Here is a 25,000-nt window from a genome sequence, read left to right on the forward strand (position 1 = left end):
CACACACACACACACACAAATGCTCAGACCTTCCTATGCCACTTTGTGTGTGCGTGTGGTTGTGTGTCATTCTCAGTAGGTCATCTGACTCTTGTTTTTACGTTATAGAATCTATGTATGTACACCGGCTATCTCTGCGCACACACACACAGACACACACACTTCCCTAATGATCTACTTGTGAGTAGGAGAAACAAGGAAGATGAAATGGGAGGGGAGAATAGGAGAGGAGGAGAACAAGGTATAAGGGATAAAATGGCCAATTAAATATAAAACTATTTCAAGATAGTGTTTACAGTAAGTTTCCCTACTCTTTTGTGTGGAAGTAGAATACTCTTGGGTGGCTAATGTTGTTGTTGATGTTGTTGTTGATGTTGTTGTTGTTGATGTTGCCTATTATCTGTCTGGAGGTCTGCTGGTTGGACATGCTGGCAATCCACTCAGACTGTGTGTGTGTCCTGAGTCTGTGACATCACTACTATTGTAGTATAATCTAGTGTTTGCTGTGTGTGTGTGTGTGTGTGTGTGTGTGTGTGTGTGTGTGTGTGAGAGAGAGATCCAGCAATTACATAAACCTAGCCATCCCCAAGATACACAGTATCTTAGGAGAAAATGCTTTCAGTTCTCCACTGCTCGAGACTGGACCATCCTTCAAAAAAACTGTGAAACTAAGCTCTTTTGTGTCCATTGGTACTTTTAAAAACAAACCTTTCAGAGAGTTTAACTGATAACTGCATGCATTTCCCCCCTGCCTTTTAAATGCTGCATATCACTGAATGTATTACTGACCGTGCAAGATGTGTATATTTGACTGTAACGTATTTGTGTGTTATACAAGCTACGCTCGCTGTCTGACAGGTCGTCATTGTAAACAAGAATTTGTAGAAATGAAGGTGTATCCAGTCAGACCTGGGGATAGTCCGTAGCTGTCTGTCTGTGTGTCTGTCTGTGTGTGTGTGTGTCTGTGTCTGTGTGTGTGTCTGTCTGTGTGCGTGTGTGTGTTTGACCATCATTAACTCTGTCTCTTAGTGATTTAAAACAATTATACCCAGCAGGTCTCACATTGTGATGTTGTGTGTGTGTGTGTGTGTGTGTGTGTGTGTGTGTGTGTGTGTGTGTGTGTGTGTGTGTGTGTTTGACCATCATTAACTCTCTCATTGTGATGTTGTAATTGTGCGTGTGTGTGTAATGTGCGTATAATAATTGTCTGTGTGTATTGTAACCAGGGCATAAGTGTAACAGTACCAAGGTCTCAGAGCAAGTGACGTTACCATTGGTTTTTGGCACCTCTCTTTCTTTTATGATAAGGGTTGACTTGCAGGACTGCTTTAGGGAAAGGTAAGGGAAAGGGGATACCTAGTCAGTTGTATAACTGAATTCATTCAACTGAAATGTGTCTTCCGCATTTAACCCAACCCCTCTGATAGAAGCGGATTCAATTATTTATTTCAGTAGCTCCAAGATAACAATTACAAAAACAGTAATTTAATTGAGATAAGCTAAACAACTTTGTTGTTTTTTACTAACCGGTTTACTAACCACTGGTCCTGGCCACCATCATTACGCGCACCTGGCATCAATCATTACGCGCATCTGCGCCTCATTATGAGGCACACCTGGACTCCATTTCCTCACTCATTACTTACCCTATATCTTAGGTTCATTCCCCAGGCAGTATTGTTTGTGTTCCATGTTCAGACGCTACGCCTATGTTGTAGCGTTGCATGTTCTTTGTTTTAAACTTACCACCTGCTTCTCGACTCTCAGCGTCTATGTTACAGAATACTGCCTTGACAAATGGAAGCAGCAGGAAATCAGAACATCTCCCAGATGGTCGACGAACAGGGATACCTATTTCGTCAACACTACGTCCAACTGGCGTAACTGGGGACGGCTATGGAAGAGGAACATACCCGAGAGGCGTTGCCTTCAACTAGCGGAGGATACTCTGCCACCAGTAGACCCCAGCGAGCCAGGCCATTCAGCAACCCGCCTAGGTCAGCGATGCCTGTTTGTCGGCACCCCTACTAAATGCAGTGGCTTCCTACTACAGTACTCCCTCTACTTTGTGCACCAGATGGGAGCCCCCACCACCGAGATGTCCAAGGTTGCCACGGTTATTTCTCTGCTGACTGGACTGGCATCTGGGAAAGAGGAGAGGAGGAGCTGGGTTCATGGCTCTGTTCAGAGCTATCTTCGATCGTCCACCGGAGAGCAGAGGGAGGTGAGCACCTACTCCCACTATGGCAGGAGGACCAGTCTATCTATCCGGAGAACATTCCTTTTTTCATCATGAGTGCACCAGCTCACAAGATCATCCTCAGCCCAAACACTCAAGCAGGGAAACTCATTCCCCTTCCCATGACTCAGGTCTCATCTATCCATTGACTTTGTCACTGATCTCCCCTCTTGACGGTTTCACCACCATTTTGGTGGTTGTGGATAGATTCTCCAAATCCTGTCATTCATCCATCTCTCTGGTCTCCCTACTGCTCTCCAGGTCGCTGAGGCACTGTTCCAGCAGGTTGTCCGGCACTATGGCCTTCCGGAGGACATTGTCTCTGACCATGGCCCCCAATTCACATCATGGGTATGGAGAAGCTCGGGGTCACGGTCAGCCTCACTTCTTGGTATAGGCCTCAGTCAAACTGGCAGGTGAAGCGGAGGAATCAGTTGAGTCACTGCCAGGACCGGCAGGGGGAGTGGGCCCAATTCCTTCCATGGGCGGAGTACGCCCAGAGTTGGTTACGTCACTCATTCACCGGGCCGACTCCCTTCCAGTGTTCTGGGTTTTCAGCCGGCCCTGGCTCCGTGTACCCCGGGCCAGACCGAAGCTCCTGCGGTGGACATGGGGTTCAGGCACGCAGAGGTGTGGAGTGATGCTCACGTGAGACTCCAGCATGCTGTCCACCGTCAGAAGCAGGCAGACCGCCACCGCAGTGAGATTCCCATGTTCTATCCTGGTGATCGTGTTTGACTCTCTACCAGGAACCTCCCACTCCGCCTTCCCTGCAAGAAGCTGAGCACCCGGTCATTATGAGGCACACCTGGACTCCATTACCTCCCCTATATCTGGCACTCCCTTAGGTTCATTCCCCAGGCATTATTGTTTGTGTTCCATGTTCAGACGCTACACCTATGTTGTATCGTTCTTTGTTTTATTAAACTTGCCACCTGCTTCTCGACTCCCAGAGTCTATGTTACAGCAAATGCATTTTTTGATTTGGCCTCGTTTTAGATTTGGTTCATTAAGAAATGCTAGTGGCCATGACTGAATTCAAACGTGAGTTGGTTTCGGGGTGTAGTTTGATGTATAAAGAGTTAGACAAATTATTTCACCAATTAGCTACTGCAGGCTGGTGTGCGACCTTGGCAAAGTTGGTTTGACTTTGGATAGCCTTTTACCGGGGCTAGTTAGGGGCCGTCAATAAATGACACAATGTAAATGACACAATATTTTCATGTTGCACACCTTTTAGTTGTCTCATTAGCTAGTCAAGGTAGCTACATTGCTTAGCATGAATTTGTTATTCAGAATCTTGTCACGCCCTGATCTGTTTCACCTGTGCTTGTCTCCAACCCCCCCCCCCTCCAGGTGTCACCCATCTTTCCCATTATCCCCTGGGTATTTATACCTGTGTCTCTGTGCCAATTTGTCTTGTTTGTTCAAGCCTACCATTGTTTTGTCTCAGCTTGTTTTCCCCCAGTCTCTTTTTCTCGTCCTCCTGGTTTTCGTCTCTTGCCTGTCCTGACCCTGTACCCACCTGCCTGACCACCCTGCCTGATCCTGCAACTTTGCTCCACCTCTGGATTACCGACCTCTGCCTGACCTGACTCTGAGCCTGCCTGCCATCCTGTACATTGGCCTCTACTCTGGATTATCGACCCCTGCCTGCCTTGACCTGTTATTGCCTGCCCAGGGTGTTACAATAAACATTGTTACTTCACAGTCTGCACTTGGGTCTTACCTTGATTCCTGATGAATCTGTCGATATGTTTACAAATCACATCTTCATAGTTCCATTTCTATCCATGCAATGTAGCTAGCTAGTTAGTAAGCTTAAGCATGTAACTAGCTAGCGAGTTAGCTGGCTATGTAGCTAGGTGATCCTTAGTAAACATATCACTCGTGACCATTACATTTCATTGCTGTCACATTCTGACCAGTAAAAGGGGTCATTTGTCATTGTAGGATGGTCAGGGAGTGGCAGGGGGTGTTGTTTTTGTGTGTTTTGGGGTTGGTTTGTTTCATGGGGATTTGTTCTAGTTTTCATTTTCTATGTTCATTTTCTATGTGTGGCCGAGTATGGTTTCCAATCAGAGGCAGGTGTCTTTCGTTGTCTCTGATTGGAAGCCATACTTAGGCAGCCTGTTTTTTCCTTTGGCTTTGTGGGTGGTTGTTTTCCGAATAGTCTGTGCACCTTACGGAACTGTTTTGTCGTATTGTTTATTTTGGTTAAGTTTTCACGTTAATAAAAGAAGATGAGCACTTTACACGCTGCGCCTTGGTCCAATCCTTCCGACAGTTGTGACAATTGCATTTCAATCTTTCGTCTGGCCGTGGCCAACAGTCAGGGGATAAGAGGTCTTTTGGTAACAGTAAATACAAAAACGATATTGACTTTTCCAATGATTCAATGAATATTTCACCAAATATGTTTGGCCTTTTTTCAGTCCAGAAGACAAAGGGTCTAGGCATTGAAGAAATATCTACATGTGTGCACCCCAGACCTGCAAAGAGCTATATTGGGTGAGCGAGGAACATCTTCCCAGTGCATGCCAAGAAGAAGCGTAGGCCTAATAACCTAACCTATGCCAAAGACAGGAGTAGTAGCTACTGCCACATTGAACATCATGTCACTCAGATGATAGAATGGGACGACTCTAGTGTTACTGCTACCACAGGATGTTGCTAAATGGTTGGAAAGACCAGGATGTTGAATTGTGGGTGGTGGGGTTTGATGATTCATTGTGTATATGTATACATTTGAATAAAAACTAAACCATTGATATGCTCTTCTTTATCCACGTTTTTTATGCAATACAGGCCCATATGGCCAGTAATGAAGTGAACACAGTTTGCTAAATAGTTTTCATTACTAAAGTATGACCATTTCTGGTCTTAGCTTGGGTGCACATGTAATATATTGATATCCAGTTGAAGTCGGAAGTTTACATACACCTTAGCCAAATACATTTAAACTCAGTTTCTCACAATTCCTGACATTTAATCCTAGTTAAAATTCCTTGTCTTAGGTCAGTTAGGATCACCATTTTATTTTAAGAATGTGAAATGTCAGAATAATAGTAGAGAGAATGATTTATTTCAGCTCTTATTTCTTTCATCACATTCTCAGTGGGTCAGAAGTTTACATACACTCAATTAGTATTTGGTAGCATTGCCTTTAAATTGTTTAACTTGGGTCAAATGTTTCGGGTAGCCTTCCACAAGCTTCCCACAATAAGTTGGGTGAATTTTGGCCCATTCCTCCTGACAGAGCTGGTGTAACTGAGTCAGGTTTGAAGGTCTCCTTGCTCGCACACGCTTTTTCAGTTCTGCCCACACATTGTCTATGGGATTGAGGTCAGGGCTTTGTGATGGCCACTCCAATACCTTGACTTTGTTGTCCTTAAGCCATTTTGCCACAACTTTGGAAGTATGCTTGGGGTCATTGTTCATTTGGAAGACCCATTTGCGACCAAGCTTTAACTTTCTGACTGATGTCTTGAGATGTTGCTTCAATGTATCCACATAATTTTCCTTCCTCATGATGCCATCTATTTTATGAAGTGCAGCAGTCCCTCCTGCAGTAAAGCACCCGCCAAAAACGATGCTGCCACCACTGTGCTTCACGGTTGGGATGGTGTTCTTCAGCTTGCAAGCCTCCCCTTTTTCCTGGATGGTCATTATGGCCAAACAGTTCTATTTTTGTTTCATCAGACCAGAGGACATATCTCCAAAAAGTATGATCTTTGTCCCCATGTGCAGTTGCAAACCGTAGTCTGGCTTTTTCATGGCGGTTTTGGAGCAATGGCTTCTTCCTGAGTGGCCTTTCAGGTTATGTTGATATATACTCATTTTACTGTGGATATAGATACTTTTGTACCTGTTTCCTCCAGCATCTTCAGCACCAACGTGCGTTTGTCTCTAGGAGACAGAACGCGTCTCCTTCCTGAGCGGTATGACGGCTGCGTGGTCCCATGGTGTTTATACTTGTGTACTATTGGTTGTACAGATGGACGTGGTACCTTCAGGCGTTTGGTAATTGTTCCCAAGGATGAACCAGACTTGTGGAGGTGTACAACGTTTTTTCTGAGGTCTTGGCTGATTTCTTTTGATTTTCCCATGATGTCAAGCAAAGAGGCACAGGTAGGCCTTGAAATACATCCACAGGTACACCTCCAATTGACTCAAATGATGTCAATTAGCCTATCAGAAGCTTCTAAAGCTATGACATAATTTTCTGGAATTTTCCAAGCTGTTTAAAGGCACAGTCAACTTAGTGTATGTAAACTTCTGACCCACTGGAATTGTGATACGGTTAATTATAAGTGAAATAATCTGTCTGTTAACAATTGTTGGATAAATTACTATTGTCATGCACAAATTAGTTGTCCTTACCGACTTGCAAAACTATAGTTCGTTAACAAGAAATGTGTGGAGTGGTTGAAAAGCGAGTTTTAATGAATCCAACCTAAGTGTATGTAAACTTCTGACTTCAACTATTAATTTAAAGTTTCAAATGCAGGTTGATATTTGCGCTTTAGTTCAGCCAACATTTGTGTCCTGTGAAAATGTCTTTTTTCACCAACGACAAGCAGCTGATAGAGGCATGGGACCCAGGCTTCCGCTATTGAAAGTAGTTTTCACCAAAGCTAGAGACTTTTTTTGTTTTACTAGCTAATGTGCGTGAGATGTTGTCAATTTCCATGATTAAAACTAAGCATTTTATCAGGCTACTGCAGTGGATGTGAGGAGCTTTTTTTAGCGCTAATGTTTACATGACTATACAACTCCACAGCAAAAAATATTCAAGTTGTTGGCAAGTGTGAACTCAGATACAGCATGTCGAGATAAAATTATACTGAAGAAATACATGTTTTTTTGTCGCTGCTATCAATTCTGCTCCACTAGAGTTAAACATTTTCTTCTGTGACCATCAATGGTGAGTGCATGCAATTCTGAGCAGGCTCTCTGGCAGACAGCCCTGTCAGTCTAGCACACTCGTAGAGTATGGTGAATGAGATAAAGCGCGTTCAAGTGCAGGCATGCAATTACTCTCACTGCCACCGGCGTCGACATTGTGGCAAATGTCCAAGGTTACAAATTGTACCAGTCTTCCCAGTCCTGTAATCTGATATTTATGTTGTACAATGTGGCAGTAGCTAGTTGTCCTGTCTTTGGCATAGGTTTGGTTATTAGGCCTAGGCTTCTTCTTTCACCCATTATATATATGAGTCCATTGTCTATTAGATGACTTCCAGCCATCGTCTACAGCCAAGGCTCATATCCTATTAATAGTATCGACAACAAATTAGAGAGGGAGGGACGGAGAGAGGTTGGACAGAGAGAGGTTCTTCAAAAGTGTGACGATAGTTCGGTTTTGTAAAAAGATTGAGATAGACGGGTATAAAGCATGAGCGAGAAAAAGTCAAAATAAAGTGTGGAGACAATTGGCTTTTGATGACAGTTGAGAGTGAAAAACTGTGTGAGAAAAAAAGTGTTTGATCGAAGAAGAGTGAGAGGAAGACCTGTTTTTTGCAAAGAATGCTTTTAATGTAATCATTAAATGAAAACATTGTCATGTAGCTAATTAGTCTGTTATTTAAAATCCAACACTGGCTTTGTGTGTGTGTGTGTGTGTGTGTGTGTGTGTGTGTGTGTGTGAGAGAGAGAGAGAGAGAGAGAGAGAAAATTGGCTATATTGTAAAAATGTATCAAAACAAAAATGTGCTTTTTGATCTTACTTTAAGGTTAGGGTTAGGCATTAGGATTAGCAGTGTCGTGTCTGTGGGTGTCTTTCTGTTCTGTTGGGGAGTTCTGTCCGCGTTCTCTCTCTCTCTCTCTCGGTTAGAATGGATCTTTCAGAGCGACATTCATTAATGTCGTCATAGAATGGATGTTTCGTTGGTCTTCGCGTTCGATGATATAATTTACTTAGCTGCAGACTAATAATTAATATCAAAGACTTGTTCTTATTCTGTCGGTCTCGATAGTAAAAGTTAACCACGTGGTATAGTTCACTTTCAGTAGAGTACTTGGATGGTCAAACCTATGGGCCAACTCGCAATGGAGTGGAGGCCTGGTCTTAAGAAAGTAAATCAGGGTGGGGATTTTTATAGATGACCCTAGAACAGGCTTGTCAAATGACGCCTAGTCCTGTCTGTGTCCCTTGGGAGGCATGCCGATGGCAGAGTGAAGCTTGGTACAGAAATCCAATTCTATCACATTAACATCAGTACATAGCATCTCAATGTATTACAAATAGCTTTATCCTTATTAATACATTTTATACAACCATTATGATGCAAGTCTCATCGCTGAGGCTATTATATAAACAGTTTTATGGTAATATGGCTATATTGTCTCTTCTGAGTATCACAAAATTGTACCAAGCGGACCAGTTCGTAGCTGGACTCTTCACCAATCTTCCATACCTTCTCCAGAACATAAAATGTCGTTCGGTTCTCCAATTCTATGAGTTGGAAGAATTTCCTTTTGTCTCTCTATGAAACATGTGGTAGGAGATTCTCCTCTTAGAATTTTTACAACCCTTTCACACAGGTCCTGGGTGGGGGTGCAAGGTTGGGGGATGGTACAAAGGGGAGGGGGTCAACTGTCCTCCCTGTACTCAGAGGCTAACGTCATGACAGCAGTGTGGCTAAGGTTAGGTTTAAAATCTGATTGTGTGACTTTGTGGCTGTGCCAGCTACTAACCTGCGCTTCATTTAAAAGTAAGTAAAAGTAATCAGATTACATTACTGAGTTTGGGGGTAATCAAAAAGTTAAATTACTGATTGTAATTTTGGACAGGTAACTAGTAACTGTAATGGATTACAGTAAAAAAGTAACCTACCAAACCTGACTATGGCTGACCCTGTAAAACAACACATTTCACTGCATCTATCTGGTGTATGTGACAATACAAATATGTATTTTTTACTCAGGCCATCAGTGTGTGTGTGTGTGCGTGCGTGCGTGCGTGCGTGCCTGCCTGCCTGCCTGCCTGCCTGCCTGCCTGCCTGCCTGCCTGCCTGCCTGCCTGCCTGCCTGCCTTTATGTGTGTGTATATAATGTCTATAAATCCAACTTAATTGAGAATAGGCTTGAATGTAAATGTTAATGTTTATCAAAGGTGCAGTCAAAATGATGTTTTTCCTTTTATATCATATCTGATGAAACTAAAACTGTAAAAGTGTAAAAAGTGTGATTTGCTAAATGTGTTATTTCCCGATAGTTGTTGGTTAAAAATCGTATTATCAGGTTTTGAGTGGGTGGAGTTTTGGCTTGCCTGGTGACCTTCTCTAGGTAGTATAAGTTAATAGACCAATAAAGAGAGTTCCAAACCTCTCTGCCAATAGCAGCTAGTTTTCAGGTTACATATCCCTCCCATTAGGCCCCTCTGCTCTGTTGGATTGATCCCCACTGTGGTTAATGCACCTATTTGGTGCCCTTCCCCTCCCCACTCAGACCACTCCCAGACAGTCCGAGCAGAATTCTTCCATGAATAGCTTTTTAGCTAAAAAAAACATTTTTTGTTTCTTTTTGACCATTTTGTTATAAAACTATTACAGTAAGTTACTTAATTGTTACCCAGAAATGATTTTATATTGGGATAAGAACGACTGCTCTGGGCCTTTAAAATATTTGCAAAATGGCCTCATCTTCCAGGGGATGGGCTCCCGAGTGGCACAGCGGTCTAAGGCACTGCATCTCAATGCAAGAGGCATCACTACAGTCTCTGGTTCAAATCCAGGCTTTATCACATCTGGCCGTGATTGGGAGTCCCATAGGGTGACGCAGAATTGGCCCAGCGTCATCGGGTTTGGTCGGGGTAGACCGTCATTGTAAATAAGAATTTGTTCTTAACTGACTTGCCTAGTTAAATAAAAAGAAATAAAATGATCCCTGGAGCCAGACACTGGGATGGCAGATAGCCCTTTGATGGGAAGCTGGCTTTACAACACCCACCTCCCCCAAATAATAGAGACAAGGGTTCAGCATTCCTTTAAGTACATCTCATGATTTACACCCATTGGTGAGAAATAGAGAAAGGTCATTATTGACTGCTATGCCCATTGGTCTATTAAAAAGCATGGTGGATTTACATTATTCTACTGTGACTCATTGGCCCTTAAAGGATAATAGGTGACTGACATTCTGCACCTCGTAAATTAATAATAGAGGACGAGTGACATGACGTTGTACTGTTGCTAAGACCATTTGTAAACATAACAAATATAACTGTCCCGTTGTGCACATGATAAAGGAAGAAATGGGAATTGATTTGTACTACTGAAGTTGAATGTAAGACGTTGCATTCAGACCATCCTTCCTGTTGAACTCACGTTGACTTCATTAGTACAAAGTGGGCCACCTGCAGAGCTGACATATTCATGTGCATCTCTTTACTGACTTTTCTTTCATTCTCCTCTTTTTCCTTTGAAGACTGGATACTCACAGTCTACCTTTGATTACAGCACTGAGCAGGGTTTGGTTGGGAGGATGAGGGAGAGGGAAGGAGGGAGGAGGAGAGGAAATGCTTTGGCACATGCAGATTTGATGTTCTTTCTGCTTCTTCCATTACTATGGTTACCCAGCAGGGTGTGTGTTGATTGGGTCAGCAGGACACACAAACACACACAGACACACATACGCACACACCCTTCAACAGTGATAGATGGAGTGAAGGAGGGGGGCGGAGGAGAGGATAGAGGGATGATTAAAGAAAGAAAAGGAGAGAGGACTGATTGAAAACCTAAAGGCTTCACTACAACCTGCTGTTTTCTCTCTCTCACACTCACTCACTCACTCACTCACTCTATCTCCTCTCTCCCTCACTCTCCCTCACGCTCACTCTCCCTCACGTTCCCTCACACTCCCTCACTCACTCACTCTCTCTCTCTCTCTCTCTCTCTCTCTCCCTCCCTCTCTCTCTCTCTCTCTCCCTCCCTCTCTCTCTCTCTCCCTCCCTCTCTCTCTCTCTCTCTCTCCCTCTCTCTTTCTCACTCACTCTCACTCTTACAACTAGGGTTCACTGAGTTGTATTTCCGCGACAGTTTCTCGTGGGCTTTTGCTAGGGACATTGTACTGTTTAAAAGATCTCCTGATTATACACCACATCCTAGGCCAGGTTTCCCAAACTCGGTCCTGTGTCTCCCCCTGGGTGCATGTTCCTGGGTGCACGTTTATATTTTTGTCCTAGCACTACACAGCTGATTCAAATATTTAAAACTTCATGATGAGTTAGTTATTAGAATCAGCTGTGTAGTGCTAGGGCAAAAACCAAAATGTGCACCCTGGGGGACCCTGCCCTAGAGATGTGCATCTCACCTTTCAAGTATGATTCCATACCATCTAGATACATGGGCTCCGATACAATACAGGAACGATACTTTTAGTTTGAAACGATTCAGTGCGATACGGTTTGATTAGTGGAACGGATAGAATTGGTTCGACACGATTCAATGCACTAACATTTGTTAGCATGAACACATTCATTTTCCATTCTAAATGTTCATCTGATACTGATGGAGCGCAGGAACTGGGCCTCTGAGCTGGATCTGAGCTGACTTCTCTGAGCTGGATCTGAGCTGACTTCTCTGATCTGGATCTGTCTGAGCTGACTTCTCTGAGCTGGATCTGTCTGAGCTGACATCTCTGAGCTGGATCTGTCTGAGCTGACTTCTTTGATCTGGATCTGTCTGAGCTAATTTCTCTGATCTGGATCTGTCTGAGCTGACTTCTCTGAGCTGGATCTGTCTGAGCTGACTTCTCTGAGCTGGATCTGTCTGAGCTGACTTCTCTGAGCTGGATCTGTCTGAGCTGACTTCTCTGATCTGGATCTGAGCTGACTTCTCTGAGCTGGATCTGTCTGAGCTGACTTCTCTGATCTGGATCTGTCTGAGCTGACTTCTCTGATCTGGATCTGTCTGAGCTGACTTCTCTGATCTGGATCTGTCTGAGCTGACTTCTCTGAGCTGAGGGACTGTGTGTGTGTGTGTGTGTGTGTGTGTGTGTGTGTGCGTGTGCGTGTGTCTATGGACATGTTCAACTATTCTTGCGGGGACCAGAAGTCCCCAGAAGAATAGTAAACTACATTTTTTTGACCAACTGGGGACATTTTGTTGGTCCGCATTAGGTCAAATGCTATTTCTAGGGGGTTTAAGGTTAAGGTTAGAATTAGTGTTATGTTTTAAGGTCAAGGCTAGAATTAATGTTAGAATTCGTGTTAGGGTTAGGAGCTAGGGTTAGGTTTAGGTTTATGGTTATGGTCAAGGTTAGGTTTTGAGTTAAGGTTAGGGTTAGGGTAAGAGTACGGGTTAGGTTTAGGGTTAGGGGTTATGGAAAATAGGATTTTGAATTTGACTGAATTTTGTGTCCCCACAAGGTTAGCTGTACAAGACTGTGCGTGTGTGTGTGTGTGTGTGTGTGTGTGTGTGTGTGTGTGTGTGTGTGTGTGTGTGTGTGTGTGTGTGTGTGTGTGTGTGTGTAGGCAGGCACCTGAGCCATAGGGCAGACTGAACATCCACCACTATCAGATTATGGGGGGCAATATGCTCACTGATTATCTTGTCATTTTAGCAGATAATTGTTAGTTTTTTTAGCTAGTAATATGTCAATATTATAATTAGAAATAAGCTATGACTTAGCCAAATAATATAGCACAGTTTTGGATTTCACCCCCGTCTAAAAAGCAAATTGTTTAGACCGTTTGGAGCTCTGTGGAGGCTCTACTTCTGCTTCGAGCCTCTGACCATGCCTACAGTATGGCTCGCAACATTTTTGCTGTCCTTGTAATGAATTTACTACATTACCCCTGCTCATGTAAAAATGACCAAATGCTTTTACTGTCTAAAGCAAAACTACCAAAAATGTTTCTTCAATGTCCAATCAGCAAGATGTGAGTTGTGTCCACTCAGGTCACAACTCTGTAGGTAAAACAACATTCTCTACAGCGCATTTGGTAACAATGACCCAGCAAATTACATTGGTTATCACCCAACTAATAAAGCCTATAATTTGACATTGCGAAAGCCGTTTTACAAGCTTTTGAATGCTGAAGGTGCCGCGCAGATATGTATATTAGATTAGGGATTGGCTCACGTTGGCACGAGCAGCTGCGCTCTGTTTGCACATGTTACCTGACTGACTGTCATACTGACCGAGAGGACACATCAATTCAGTCACAACAGATTAGAGGTATTTTCGGACGGGGGAAATAAAGTTGTATCAAACGTTAGTGAACCGACGGTTTGTGACGTTTTAATCCATTTCAAGATCGATTCATGCTACATTTGGATCTGTTTGGGCTCCTGCAGACTGATGCATTCATATCTTAAACATCTGAAATGTTCCGATTCACCGATGCATACAACACCCACACATTTTTTTTTCAACTAAATAATTTGGTGGTGTCAGCAAACTCATTTCCATGGGTCACAAAGTGAACAAGTTTGGGAACCACTGTTTGCAATGATATGGCCAGTATTTGTTTTGTACTACAGTACAGATACTGAGTGTGAACCTCCCTAGTGAATAAATCAGTGTATCTCCACTCTCTAAAGAAACACTGTTTCTTCTACCCACTATACATACCCTGGCTAGCCACTCGCTGTTATTAATATGAAATATTTAATATCTATGAATAGTTCATCACGTTGGAAAAAACAGCTACATTTGTACCATTTATCAGACAGAACAAAAGCATCACCCAGTTTAATGCAAGGTGAAAAGTCTGGTGTGGGCATGCATGCGTGTGTGCGTGTGCGTGCGCCTGCCTTCGCATGCCTGGATGTGTGTGCGTGCAAGTGTGTGACGGTTCAGTCAGGAGTTGCTCTCTTGATGTGTTCTTGAAACAGAATCCTGTTCTAGTTGTTATTTAACCAATTAAAGAGTAATCTTTGCTGGTGTGCAGCAATTAGCATGTACAGTGCCTTGCGAAAGTATTCACCCCCCTTGGCATTTTTCCTATTTTTTTGCATTACAACCTGTAATTTAAATGGGTTTTTATTTGGATTTCATGAAAAGTATGGTCACACCAGATACTAACTGGTTTTCTGAACCACACCCCTACTTTTTATTTTACGGTATCTGTGACCATATCTGTATTCCCAGCAGTGGCGAAGCGTCCTTCAGGGCATTGTCTGCTTGTATGCCCCTTTTATTTATCCTACGGTTCTGACTTGGTGTACAGGGAGAAAACTGTAAGAACGGCCCATGTTCTGAACTCTGTACATTTCAAAAGTTCTGAACAAATAGTTATATTGACTATGTGCGTCCTAGCTCGCTCATTAATGTCTTAATGGAAATTATGGATTGCCTCTTATCCGCTTATCGTTCCCTTATACCATAGTTTGTACATCTCAATTGTCAGTAGAAACCACATTTGTTTAAGTAAGTCAGCCATATCAGTAATGTTTAAAAAAAGGCAGTAAATGAGGCTGAATTAACGGTTTTGCTGCCAGACAAGGCTCCGCTGAGAGCCAGGTGTAGCGGTGGTAAGGATTCACTCCACGGTACTGAAAAGAAAGCTCTGCTGTTGGGACAGCTTTATGTAGGCCCTAAGAGTTTGTGGGCACCGTTCGTCACCATTATAGTGCAATTAATGTATTGTTTCGTGTTGTGTTGGGTTGGGTTGTGTAGTGGCTTTGCTAGCATTCATCCAAACATACACTACCGGTCAAAAGTTTTAAAACACCTACTCATTCAAGGGTTTTTCTTTATTTTTACAATTTTCTACAATGTAGAATAATAGTGAAGACATCACAGCTATGAAATAACATGCATGGAATCATGTAGTAACCAAAAAAGTGTTAAACAAATCAAAGTATATTTTATATTTGAGTTTCTTCAAAGTAGCCACCCTTTGCCTTGATGACAGCTTTGCACACACTTGGCATTCTCTCACCCAGCTTTATGAGGTAGTCACCTGGAATGTATTTCAATTAACAGGTGTGCCTTCTTAATAGTTCATTTGTGGAATTTATTTCCTTCTTAATGCATTAGAGCTAATCAGTTAAGTTGTGACAAGGTGGTGGGTGGCGATAGCCCTATTTGGTAAAAGACCAAGTCCATATTATGGAAAGAACAGCTCAAATAGAAACAACAGTCCATCATTACTTTAAGACTTGAAGGTCAGTCAACACGGATAATTTCAAGAACTTTTAAAGTACAGTCTCAAAAACCATCAAGCACTATGGTGAAGCTGGCTCTCATGACGACCGCCACAGGAAAGGAAGACCCAGAGTTACCTCTGCTGCAGAGGATAAGTTCATTAGAGTTACCAGCCTCAGAAATTGCAGCCCAAATAAATGCTTCACAGAGTTCAAGTAACAGACACATCTCAACATCAACTGTTCAGAGGAGGCTGTGTGAATCAGGCCTTCATGGTCAAATTGCTGCAAAGAAACCACTACTAAAGGACATGAAGAAGAAGAAGAGACTTGCTTGGGCCAAGAAACACGAGCAATGGACATTAGACCATTGGGAATTTGTCTTTTGGTCTGGAGTCCAAATTGAAGATGTCTGGTTCCAACCGCCGTGTCTACAGTGGCTTGTGAAAGTATTCACCCCCCTTGGCATTTTTCCTATTTTGTTGCATTACAACCTGTAATTTAAATTGATTTTTATTTGGATTTCATGTAATGGACATACACAAAATAGTCCAAATTGGTGAAGTGAAATGAAAAATTCTACTTGTTTCAAAAAAGAAAAAAAGAAAAGTGGTGCGTGCATATGTATTCACCCCCTTTGATATGAAGCCCCTAAACATGATCTGGTGCAACCAATTACCTTCAGAAGTCACATAATTAGTTAACTAAACTCCACCTGTGTGCAATCTAAGTGTCACATGATATGTCATATTATCTCAGTACATATACACCTGTTCTGAAAGGCCCCAGTGTCTCCAACACCACTAAGCAAGGGGCACCACCAAGCAATTTGCACCATGAAGACCAAGGAGCTCTCAAAACAGGTCAGGGACAAAGTTGTGGAGAAGTACAGATCAGGGTTGGGTTATAAAAAAAAATCAGAAACTTTCAACATCCCTTGGAGCACCATTAAATCCATTATTAAAAAATAGAAAGAATATGGCACACCACAACAAACCTGCCAAGAGAGGTCGTTAACGAAAGCTCACGGACCTGGCAAGGAGGGCATTAATCAGAGAGGCAACAAAGAGACCAAAGATAACCTTGAAGGAGTTGCAAAGCGCCACAGCGGAGATTGGAGTATCTGTCCATAGGACCACTTTAAGCCGTACACTCCACAGACCTGGGCTTTACGGAAGAGTGGCAAGAAAAAAAGCCATTGCCTAATGAAAAAATAAACAAACATGTTTGGTGTTCGCCAAAAGGCATGTGGGAGACTCCCCAAACATATGGAAGAAGGTACTCTGATTAGATGAGACTAAAATTGAGATTTTTGGCCATCAAGGAAAACGCTACGTCTGGCACAAACCCAACACCTCTCATCACCCTGAGAATACCATCCCCACAGTGAGGCATGGTGGTGTCAGCATCATGCTGTGGGGATGTTTTTCCATCGGCAGGGACTGGGAAACTGGCCGTTGTGGAATCGGTAGGGGTTGTAACTTCACTCTGGGCAGGTGCCTGGGAGCCTTGCACTGGGCGCACACCGAGCAGGAGGAAACATAAACCCTCACGTCCTTGTCCAAGCAGGGACCAGCAGTAATTCCCACAGAGGCAACGCCACATCCGACTGATGCCAGGGTGACCAGAGGAGGGTGACGTGTGGGCCCAATAGATCAATCGGTCGCGGACAGCAGACAGAACGTACAGGCGCCCAGCTGGACACTGGGGGGGAGTGGGATCTGTACGTAACGCCCGCTCGATGTCCGTGTCCAGCTCCCACACCACCGGTGCCACCAGGCAAGAGGCTGGAAGTATGGGAGTATGATCCATGGACCGCTCCTCTGTGTCATACATCCGGGACAGTGCGTCTGCCTTAGCGTTCTGGGAACCTGGTCTGTAGGATAGAGTGAAAACAAAACATGTAAAAAACATGGCCCACCTTGCCTGGCAAGGGTTCAGTCTCCTCGCCGCCCAGATATACTCTAGATTGCGGTGGTCAGTCCAGATGAGAAAAGGTTGTTTAGCCCCCTCAAGCCAATGTCTCCACGCCTTCAGAGCCTTGACAACAGCCAACAGCTCCCGGTCCCCCACATCATAGTTTCGCTCCGCCGGGCTGAGCTTCTTCGAAAAGAAAGCACAGGGGCGGAGCTTTGGTGGCCTCCCTAATGGTCGACTATCTAGGGCGTGCACAGGGAAGGGCATATCCACAGGAACAAGGGGAATCCCTAAATTAGGAGCAAATGAACGGTCAATAAAATTCCCAGCTGCGCCTCAATCTACTAGCGCCTTATGCTGGGAATGCGGGGAAAACTCAGGAAGTGAAATAAACACATACATGTGAGCAACAGGGGGCTCTGGGTGAGCCTGGTGCCGACTCACCTGGGGTGACACGATAGTGCCCTGCCTGCTGCCTCGACTCCCTGAGGAACCCCCCCAGCACCGACCAGCAGTGTGCCCTCTGCGGCCACAGATGGTGCATTGATTGACCCCTCCTCCGGTCGCCCTAAGTGCAGCACCTCCCAACTCCATCAGAGCGGAGGTGCTGGGGGATGGAACTGACAGACCCCGATCCGGACGTCCGCGGGCAGTCAGCAGGTTATCCAGCCGGATGGACATGTCCACCAGCTGGTCCAATGTGAGGGTGGTGTCTCGGCAGGCCAAATCCCAATGGACGTCCTCGCGCAGACTGCACCTGTAGTGATCGATCAGGGCCTTGTCGTTCCATCCCGCGCTGGCGGCCAGGGTCCGGAAGTCCAAGGCGAAATCCTGCGCGCTCCTTGTCCCCTGCCTCAGGTGGAACAGACGTTCACCCGCCGCTCGACCCTCAGGCGGGTGGTCAAACACTGCCCGAAAGCGGCGGGTGAACTCTGCGTAATGGTCCAACGCCGCGTCTCTCTCACTCCATACGGCGTTGGCCCACTCCGGGGCTTTGCCTGAGAGGCAGGAGACGAGGGCGGACACACTCTCACGCCCCGAAGGAGCCGGGTGGACGGTCGCCAGGTAGAGCTCCAGCAATAGTAGAAACCCCTGGCATCAGGCAGCCGTCCCATCATACTCCCTCGGGAGCGCGAGTCGAATCCCACTGGGACCAGGTGGAAGAGGGGTGGACAGTGGGGCTGGTGGAGGCACTGGAAAACCTCCTCCTCTCTCCCAACGATCCATCGTCTGCAGCACGCGATCCATGGCTGTGCCCAGACGTTGCAACATGGTCGCGTGCTGCTGAACGCGCTCCTCCACTGCAACTGGGAGGGCGTCTGCTCCTGCTGACTCCATTCGGGGTGAGTGATTCTGTAATGTGGTCCTGTGTGTAGCTGGTGTAGAGAGTCAGGCGCAGGACAGCAGAAATGAGTACTCAACGTACTTTACTCAAAATACAAAAATACAAGGCAAATATACAAGCCCACAAATAACGGACCGATTTACAAAGAACAATCACTCACAAACAAACATGGGGAACAGAGGGTTAAATAATTAACAGGTAATTGGGTGAGTGAAACCAGGTGTGTAAGACTAAGACAAAACAAATGGAAAATGAAAAGTGGATCGGCGGTGGCTAGAAGGTCGGTGACGTCGACCGCCGAACGCCGCCCGATCAAGGAGAGGGACCGACTTCGTTGGAAGTCGTGACACACACACACACACACACACACACACACACACACACACACACACACACACACACACACACACACACACACACACACACACTATCTTTGTCTTTCCCATTCTGTCTCTCTCAACTCCTCCCGGTCTCTCTCTTTTTCTCTCCCCCATCTCTCTCTCTCTCTCTTTCTCTCATATTCATATTCAGATTCAGATAAGCTTTACTAGCATGAATGACAAAGCCACTGTTGCTAAAGCGAAGTGAGATAACGATGGTAATGATCATGTCTTTCTTTCCATCTCTCTCTCCCCATCTCCCCGCTCCCCCCCTCTCTCTCTCTATCTCCCTGCTCCCCTCTCTCTTTTTCTCTCTGTCTCTCCCCCCTCTCTCTCCCACTATCATTTAATTAATCTCATCACCGATTGCCTTCATAAACGAGTCAGTCTACTCAGACAGACCTCCAAGCAACATGTTATACCCACAGTGGGAGTGGAGATATTTGGGCAGATTATGATGTTCTATCAGTCGTGATGTCATCTTAATTAATGTGGAGATTAAATTATCATGTTTAATTTGCAGGTTGGTTGGATCTAACCTGTCAATCAATAATAAATGTAAGTTATTTAACTACAGAATATGAGAGATGCTTTGATTGGCATATATTCGCTCAGGAGTTTAATGATGCTTGTCATTGTTTTCAACTTTACCCTACTTCACCTCTCTCGTACGTCTTTCCATCAATACATACTGTACCTTGTCATTGGCGCCCAAAAAATTATCATTTTGATAAAGTAGATCCTGACTTAGGTAACTTGACCTCTGTCGCTTTCTGGTGGAAGTCATGTTCAGAGCTGATATGTCTACTAGATTTGTTTTAGAGTAGTTTTAGAGTATTCAGATTTGGTGTATTCTAACTGTGCACATGCACTGTATCCTAACAAGGTGATAGATTGGTTTAAGTGTGTATGTTTATTCTATGTGTGTATGTCTTCAGATGAAGTCGGCTGGGGTGGTGGAAGGAGGGCTGTTCACAGAGAGTTACTGCAACATCTGTAACGCCCAGCTCATCTCCGAGTCGCAACGCACAGCACACTATGAGGTGAGTCTACGTCACACACACACACACAAACCACGCATGCACACACACACACACACACACACACACACACACACACACACACACACACACACACACACACACACACACTCACTCACTCACTCACTCACTCACTCACTCACTCACTCACTCACTCACTCATACATATGCACGCACCACCAAGCGGAAAGAGAGGGAAGGAGGACAGAGGGTATGGGTGTGGGGTAATCAAGAGGGGAGGCCGTGGTGCAGGGAGTTACCATGAGAGGGAGAGAGATAGGCCATGTCCAAATACCCATACTTGTGTTCTAAATAGTAGGCATTTGGGGTATGCAAAATGTAGTATGCTTTAAATGCCAGGATGTAATACTCTTTTCGGCTCATCGAATGGCGGGAAACAACACAATTGCACATTAGATGACTCATTCTCACTATGGGTGAGTCTAGTATGTTGATATTTGTTGCTAACTGCATACATTTTAACTAAACAGTATGTTCTAAATATTATGTAGTATGAAGTTTTAGTCATTAGTATACAAGACAGATTACGACAGATGGGTGGATGGATGGATGAATAACGGAGTGCTGTGAGTGGGTGATAACATGCCTGTGTCCAGTCCAGTCTTGCTGCTCCACTGCCCCCGTTAGATCTTTCCCCTGGGAGTCAAATACCATCTTCTCCCTGCCTGCCTGCCTGCCTGCCTGCCTGCCTGCCTGCCTGCCTGCCTGCCTGCCTGCCTGCCTGCCTGCCTGCCTGCCTGCCTGCCTGCCTGCCTGCCTGCCTCCCTGCCTGCCTGCCTGCCTGCCTGCCTGCCTGCCTGCCTGCCTGCCTGCCTGCCTGCCTGCCTGCCAGCTCCTCTGTCCGTCACATCACTTTAGTGCACTTTCAGATCGCCAGGAGTGAGTGTGTGTGTTTGTCCCTAGTACCTCTCAGACTAAGCCCCAGCATTACCTCTTTTATTTCCCATTCTTCTCTTTCTCCCTCCCACTCTGCTCTTTCTCTCCCTCTTTTTCTTCTCCACGACCATTGCACACACACTCGCTGCACACACACTCGCTGTACACACACTCACTGCACACACACTCGCTGCACACACACTCACTGCACACACACTCGCTGCACACACACTCACTGCACACACACTCGCTGCACACACACTCGCTGCACACACACTCACTGCACACACACTCGCTGCACACACACTCACTGCACACACACTCGCTGCACACACACTCGCTGTACACACACTCACTGCACACACACTCGCTGCACACACACTCACTGCACACACACTCGCTGCACACACACTCACTGCACACACACTCGCTGCACACACACTCGCTGCACACACACTCACTGCACACACACTCACTGCACACACCTCATACTCTCTTGCTCCTCTCTTCATCTCTTCACTACCACTCTCCTGCTTCATCAGTCTCCCTCTCTCATTCACTATATTCCTCCCTATGTTCAATCTCCCACATCCTCCCATTGTCTTTCTCTTATTTTCTTTCTTTGCGCTCTGCTCCCTTTCTCTCCCACTCATTTTCTCACCTTCCTACCACTGGCTCTCTTTTTCATTTTGCCACATCATTCTTTCTCTATCTCTTCTTTTCCCTCTCTCCTCCTCTCTCAATTCAATTCAATTCAAGGGGATTTATTGGCATGGGAAACATATGTTAACATTGCCAAAGCAAGTGAAGTAGATACTATACAAAAGTGAAATAAACAATAAAAATGAACAGTAAACATTACACTCACAGAAGTTCCAAAAGAATAAAGACATTTCAAATGTCATATTATGTATATATACAGTGTTGAAACAATGTGCAAATGGTTATTAAAGTACAAAAGGGAAAATAAATAAACATAAATATGGGTTATATTTACAATGGTGTTTGTTCTTCACTGTTGCCCTTTTCTTGTGGCAACAGGTCACATATCTTGCTGCTGTGATGGCACACTGTGGTATTTCACCCAGTAGATATGGGAGTTTATCAAAACAGGTTTGTTTTCAAATTCTTTGTGGATCTGTGTAATCTGAGGGAAGTATGTGTCTCTAATATGGTCATACATTTGGCAGGAGGTTAGGAAGTGCAGCTCAGTTTCCACCTCATTTTGTGGGCAGTGCGCACATAGCCTGTCTTCTCTTGAGAGGCAGGTCTGACTACGGTGGCCTTTCTCAATAGCAAGGCTATGCTCACTGAGTCTGTACATAGTCAAAGCTTTCCTTAAGTTTGGGTCAGTCACAGTGGTCAGGTATTCTGCCACTGTATACTCTCTGTTTAGGGCCAAATAGCATTCTAGTTTGCTCAGTTTTTTTGTTAATTCTACTAGTAATTATGTTTTTGTTTTCTCATGATTTGGTTGGGTCTAAATGTGTTGCTTTCTGGGGCTCTATGGGGTCTGTTTGTATTTGTGAACAGAGCCCCAGGACCAGCTTGCTTAGGGGACTCTTCTCCAGGTTCATCTCTCTGTAGGTGATGGCTTTGTTATGGAAGGTTTGGGAATCGCTTCCTTTTAGGTGGTTGTAGATTTTAGCGAATCTTTTCTGGATTTTTATAATTAGTGGGTATCGGCCTAATTCTGCTCTGCAGGCATTGTTTGGTGTTTTACGTTGTACAAATCAAATCAAATTGAATTAGTCACATGCGCCGAATACAACCTTACAGTGAAATGCTTACTTACGAGCCCTTAACCAACAATGGAGTTTAAAAAAATACGCAGAAGAATAAGAAATAAAAGTAACAAGTAATTAAAGAGCAGCAGTAAAATAATAGTAGCGAGACTATATACAGGGGGTACCGGTACAGAGTCAATGTGCGGGGGTATTATATCACCGGTTAGTTGAGGTAATATGTACATGTAGGTAGAGTTATTAAAGTGACTATGCATAGATGATAACAACAGAGTAGCAGTGGTATAAAAGGGGGGGCAATGCAAATAGTCTGGCTAGCCATTTTATTAGATGTTCAGGAGTCTTATGGCTTGGGGGTAGAAGCCTCTTGGACCTAGACTTGGCGCTCCGGTACCACTTGCAATGCGGTAGCAGAGAGAACAGTCTATGACTAGGGTGGCTGGATTCTTTGACAATTTTTAGGGCCTTCCTCTGACACCGCCTGGTATAGAGGTCCTGGATGGCAGGAAGCTGAGGATATTTTTGCAGAATTCTGTATGCAGTGTCTCAATTTGGTGTTTGTCCTATTTTGTGAATTCTTGTTTGGTGAGCGGACCCCAGACCGCACAACCATAAAGGGCAATATAACTGATTCAAGTATTTTTAGCCAGATCCTAATTGGTATGTCGAATTTTATGTTCCTTTTGGTGGCATAGAAGAAGCCTTTCTTTCCTTGTCTCTCAGATCGTTCACAGCTTTGTGGAAGTTACCTGTGGCGCTGATGTTTAGGCCAAGGTATGTATAGTTTTTTGTGTGCTCTAGGGCAACGGTGTCTAGATGGAATTTGTATTTGTGGTCTTGGCGACTGGACCTTTTTTGGAACACCATTATTTTTGTCTTACTGAGATTTACTGTTAGGGCCTAGGTCTGGAAGAATCTGTGCAGAAGATCTAGGTGCTGCTGTAGGCCCTCCTTGGTTGGTGACAGAAGCACCAGATCATCAGCAAACAGTAGACATTTGACAAACAGTAGACAGTCTGCCGGGTGTTGAAGACTGTTCTAGTGCCCTCGCCAATACGTTAATATATATGTTGAAGAGGGTGGGGCTTAAGCTGCATCCCTCTCTCACCCCCTGGCCCTGTGTGTGTGTGTGTGTGTGTGTGTGTGTGTGTGTGTGTGTGTGTGTGTGTGTGTGTGTGTGTGTGTGTGTGTGTGTGTGTGTGTGTGTGTGTGTGACCGCTCCATTTACTCGATTGTCCCCAAGGACACACACAGGCACCTCCATATGTGTAAGGAATGGAGTGACGGACTCTTTGACCATCAATGTGACTCATATTGTCCTGGCTAGTCCTTCACAGGAGTGACATCACAGACACAGTGTGAACACCCCAGCCAGTAGCTAGTCCTTCACAGGAGTGACATCACAGACACAGTGTGAACACCCCAGCCAGTAGCTAGTTCTTCACAGGAGTGATGTCACAGACACAGTGTGAACACCCCAGCCAGTAGCTAGTCCTTCACAGGAGTGATGTCACAGACACAGTGTGAACACCCCAGCCAGTAGCTAGTGCTTCACAGGAGTGATGTCACAGACACAGTGTGAACACCCCAGCCAGTAGCTAGTGCTTCACAGGAGTGACGTCACAGACACAGTGTGAACACCCCAGCCAGTAGTTAGTGCTTCACAGGAGTGACGTCACAGACACAGTGTGAACACCCCAGCCAGTAGCTAGTTCTTCACAGGAGTGATGTCACAGACACAGTGTGAACACCCCAGTCAGTAGCTAGTTCTTCACAGGATTGGTATCACACACACACAGCAAGAGCTGGCTTACACTCCAACGGTAATGGTTTCACACACTCAGGACACACATACACTTCACATGCTTGATGTCAGTAATTGACTTTACTAGAAGCATCACTGGAAAAATCTATGATGCACATAGGTGACATCATCCTCTTTCTCGTCTATACTGTACATTTCAATGGCACGTTTTGTCTGTGTCTTTTCTTGCTTTATTTCTTTCCTTCTTTCTTTGATTTCTTTCTTTCCTTTTTTTCCTTCTTTCTTTCCTTCCTTCTTTCTTTCCTTCTTTCATTATTTCCTTCTTTTCTTTCCTTCTTTCTTTCTTTGCTTCTTTCTTTCCTTCTTTCTTTCTTTCATTCATTCTTTCTTTCTTTCATTATTTCCTTCTTTCTTTCCTTCTTTCTTTCTTTGCTTCTTTCTTTCCTTCTTTCTTTCATTCATTCTTTCTTTCTTTCATTCTTTCCTTCTTTCTTTCTTTCATTCATTCTTTCTTTCTTTCATTCTTTCCTTCTCTCTTTTGCGCTTTCTTTCCTTTTTTATTTCATTCTTTCCTT

General features: G+C 44.5%; 1 protein-coding gene across 1 annotated transcript in view; it reads left to right on the forward strand.

Moving 5' to 3' along the window:
* The window catches only part of LOC115153397 (zinc finger matrin-type protein 4), a 144,890-nt gene that overhangs the window by 29,514 nt on the left and 90,376 nt on the right, over nt 1–25,000 (forward strand). Inside the window, exon 2 of the mRNA XM_029698811.1 lies at nt 19,917–20,021. Within this exon, the coding sequence (XP_029554671.1) occupies nt 19,917–20,021 (105 nt within the window). The remainder of the gene's footprint in view (nt 1–19,916; nt 20,022–25,000) is intronic.

This window comes from Salmo trutta, chromosome 18, assembly GCF_901001165.1.
Source record: "Salmo trutta chromosome 18, fSalTru1.1, whole genome shotgun sequence".
Classification (NCBI taxonomy): Eukaryota; Metazoa; Chordata; class Actinopteri; order Salmoniformes; family Salmonidae; genus Salmo; species Salmo trutta.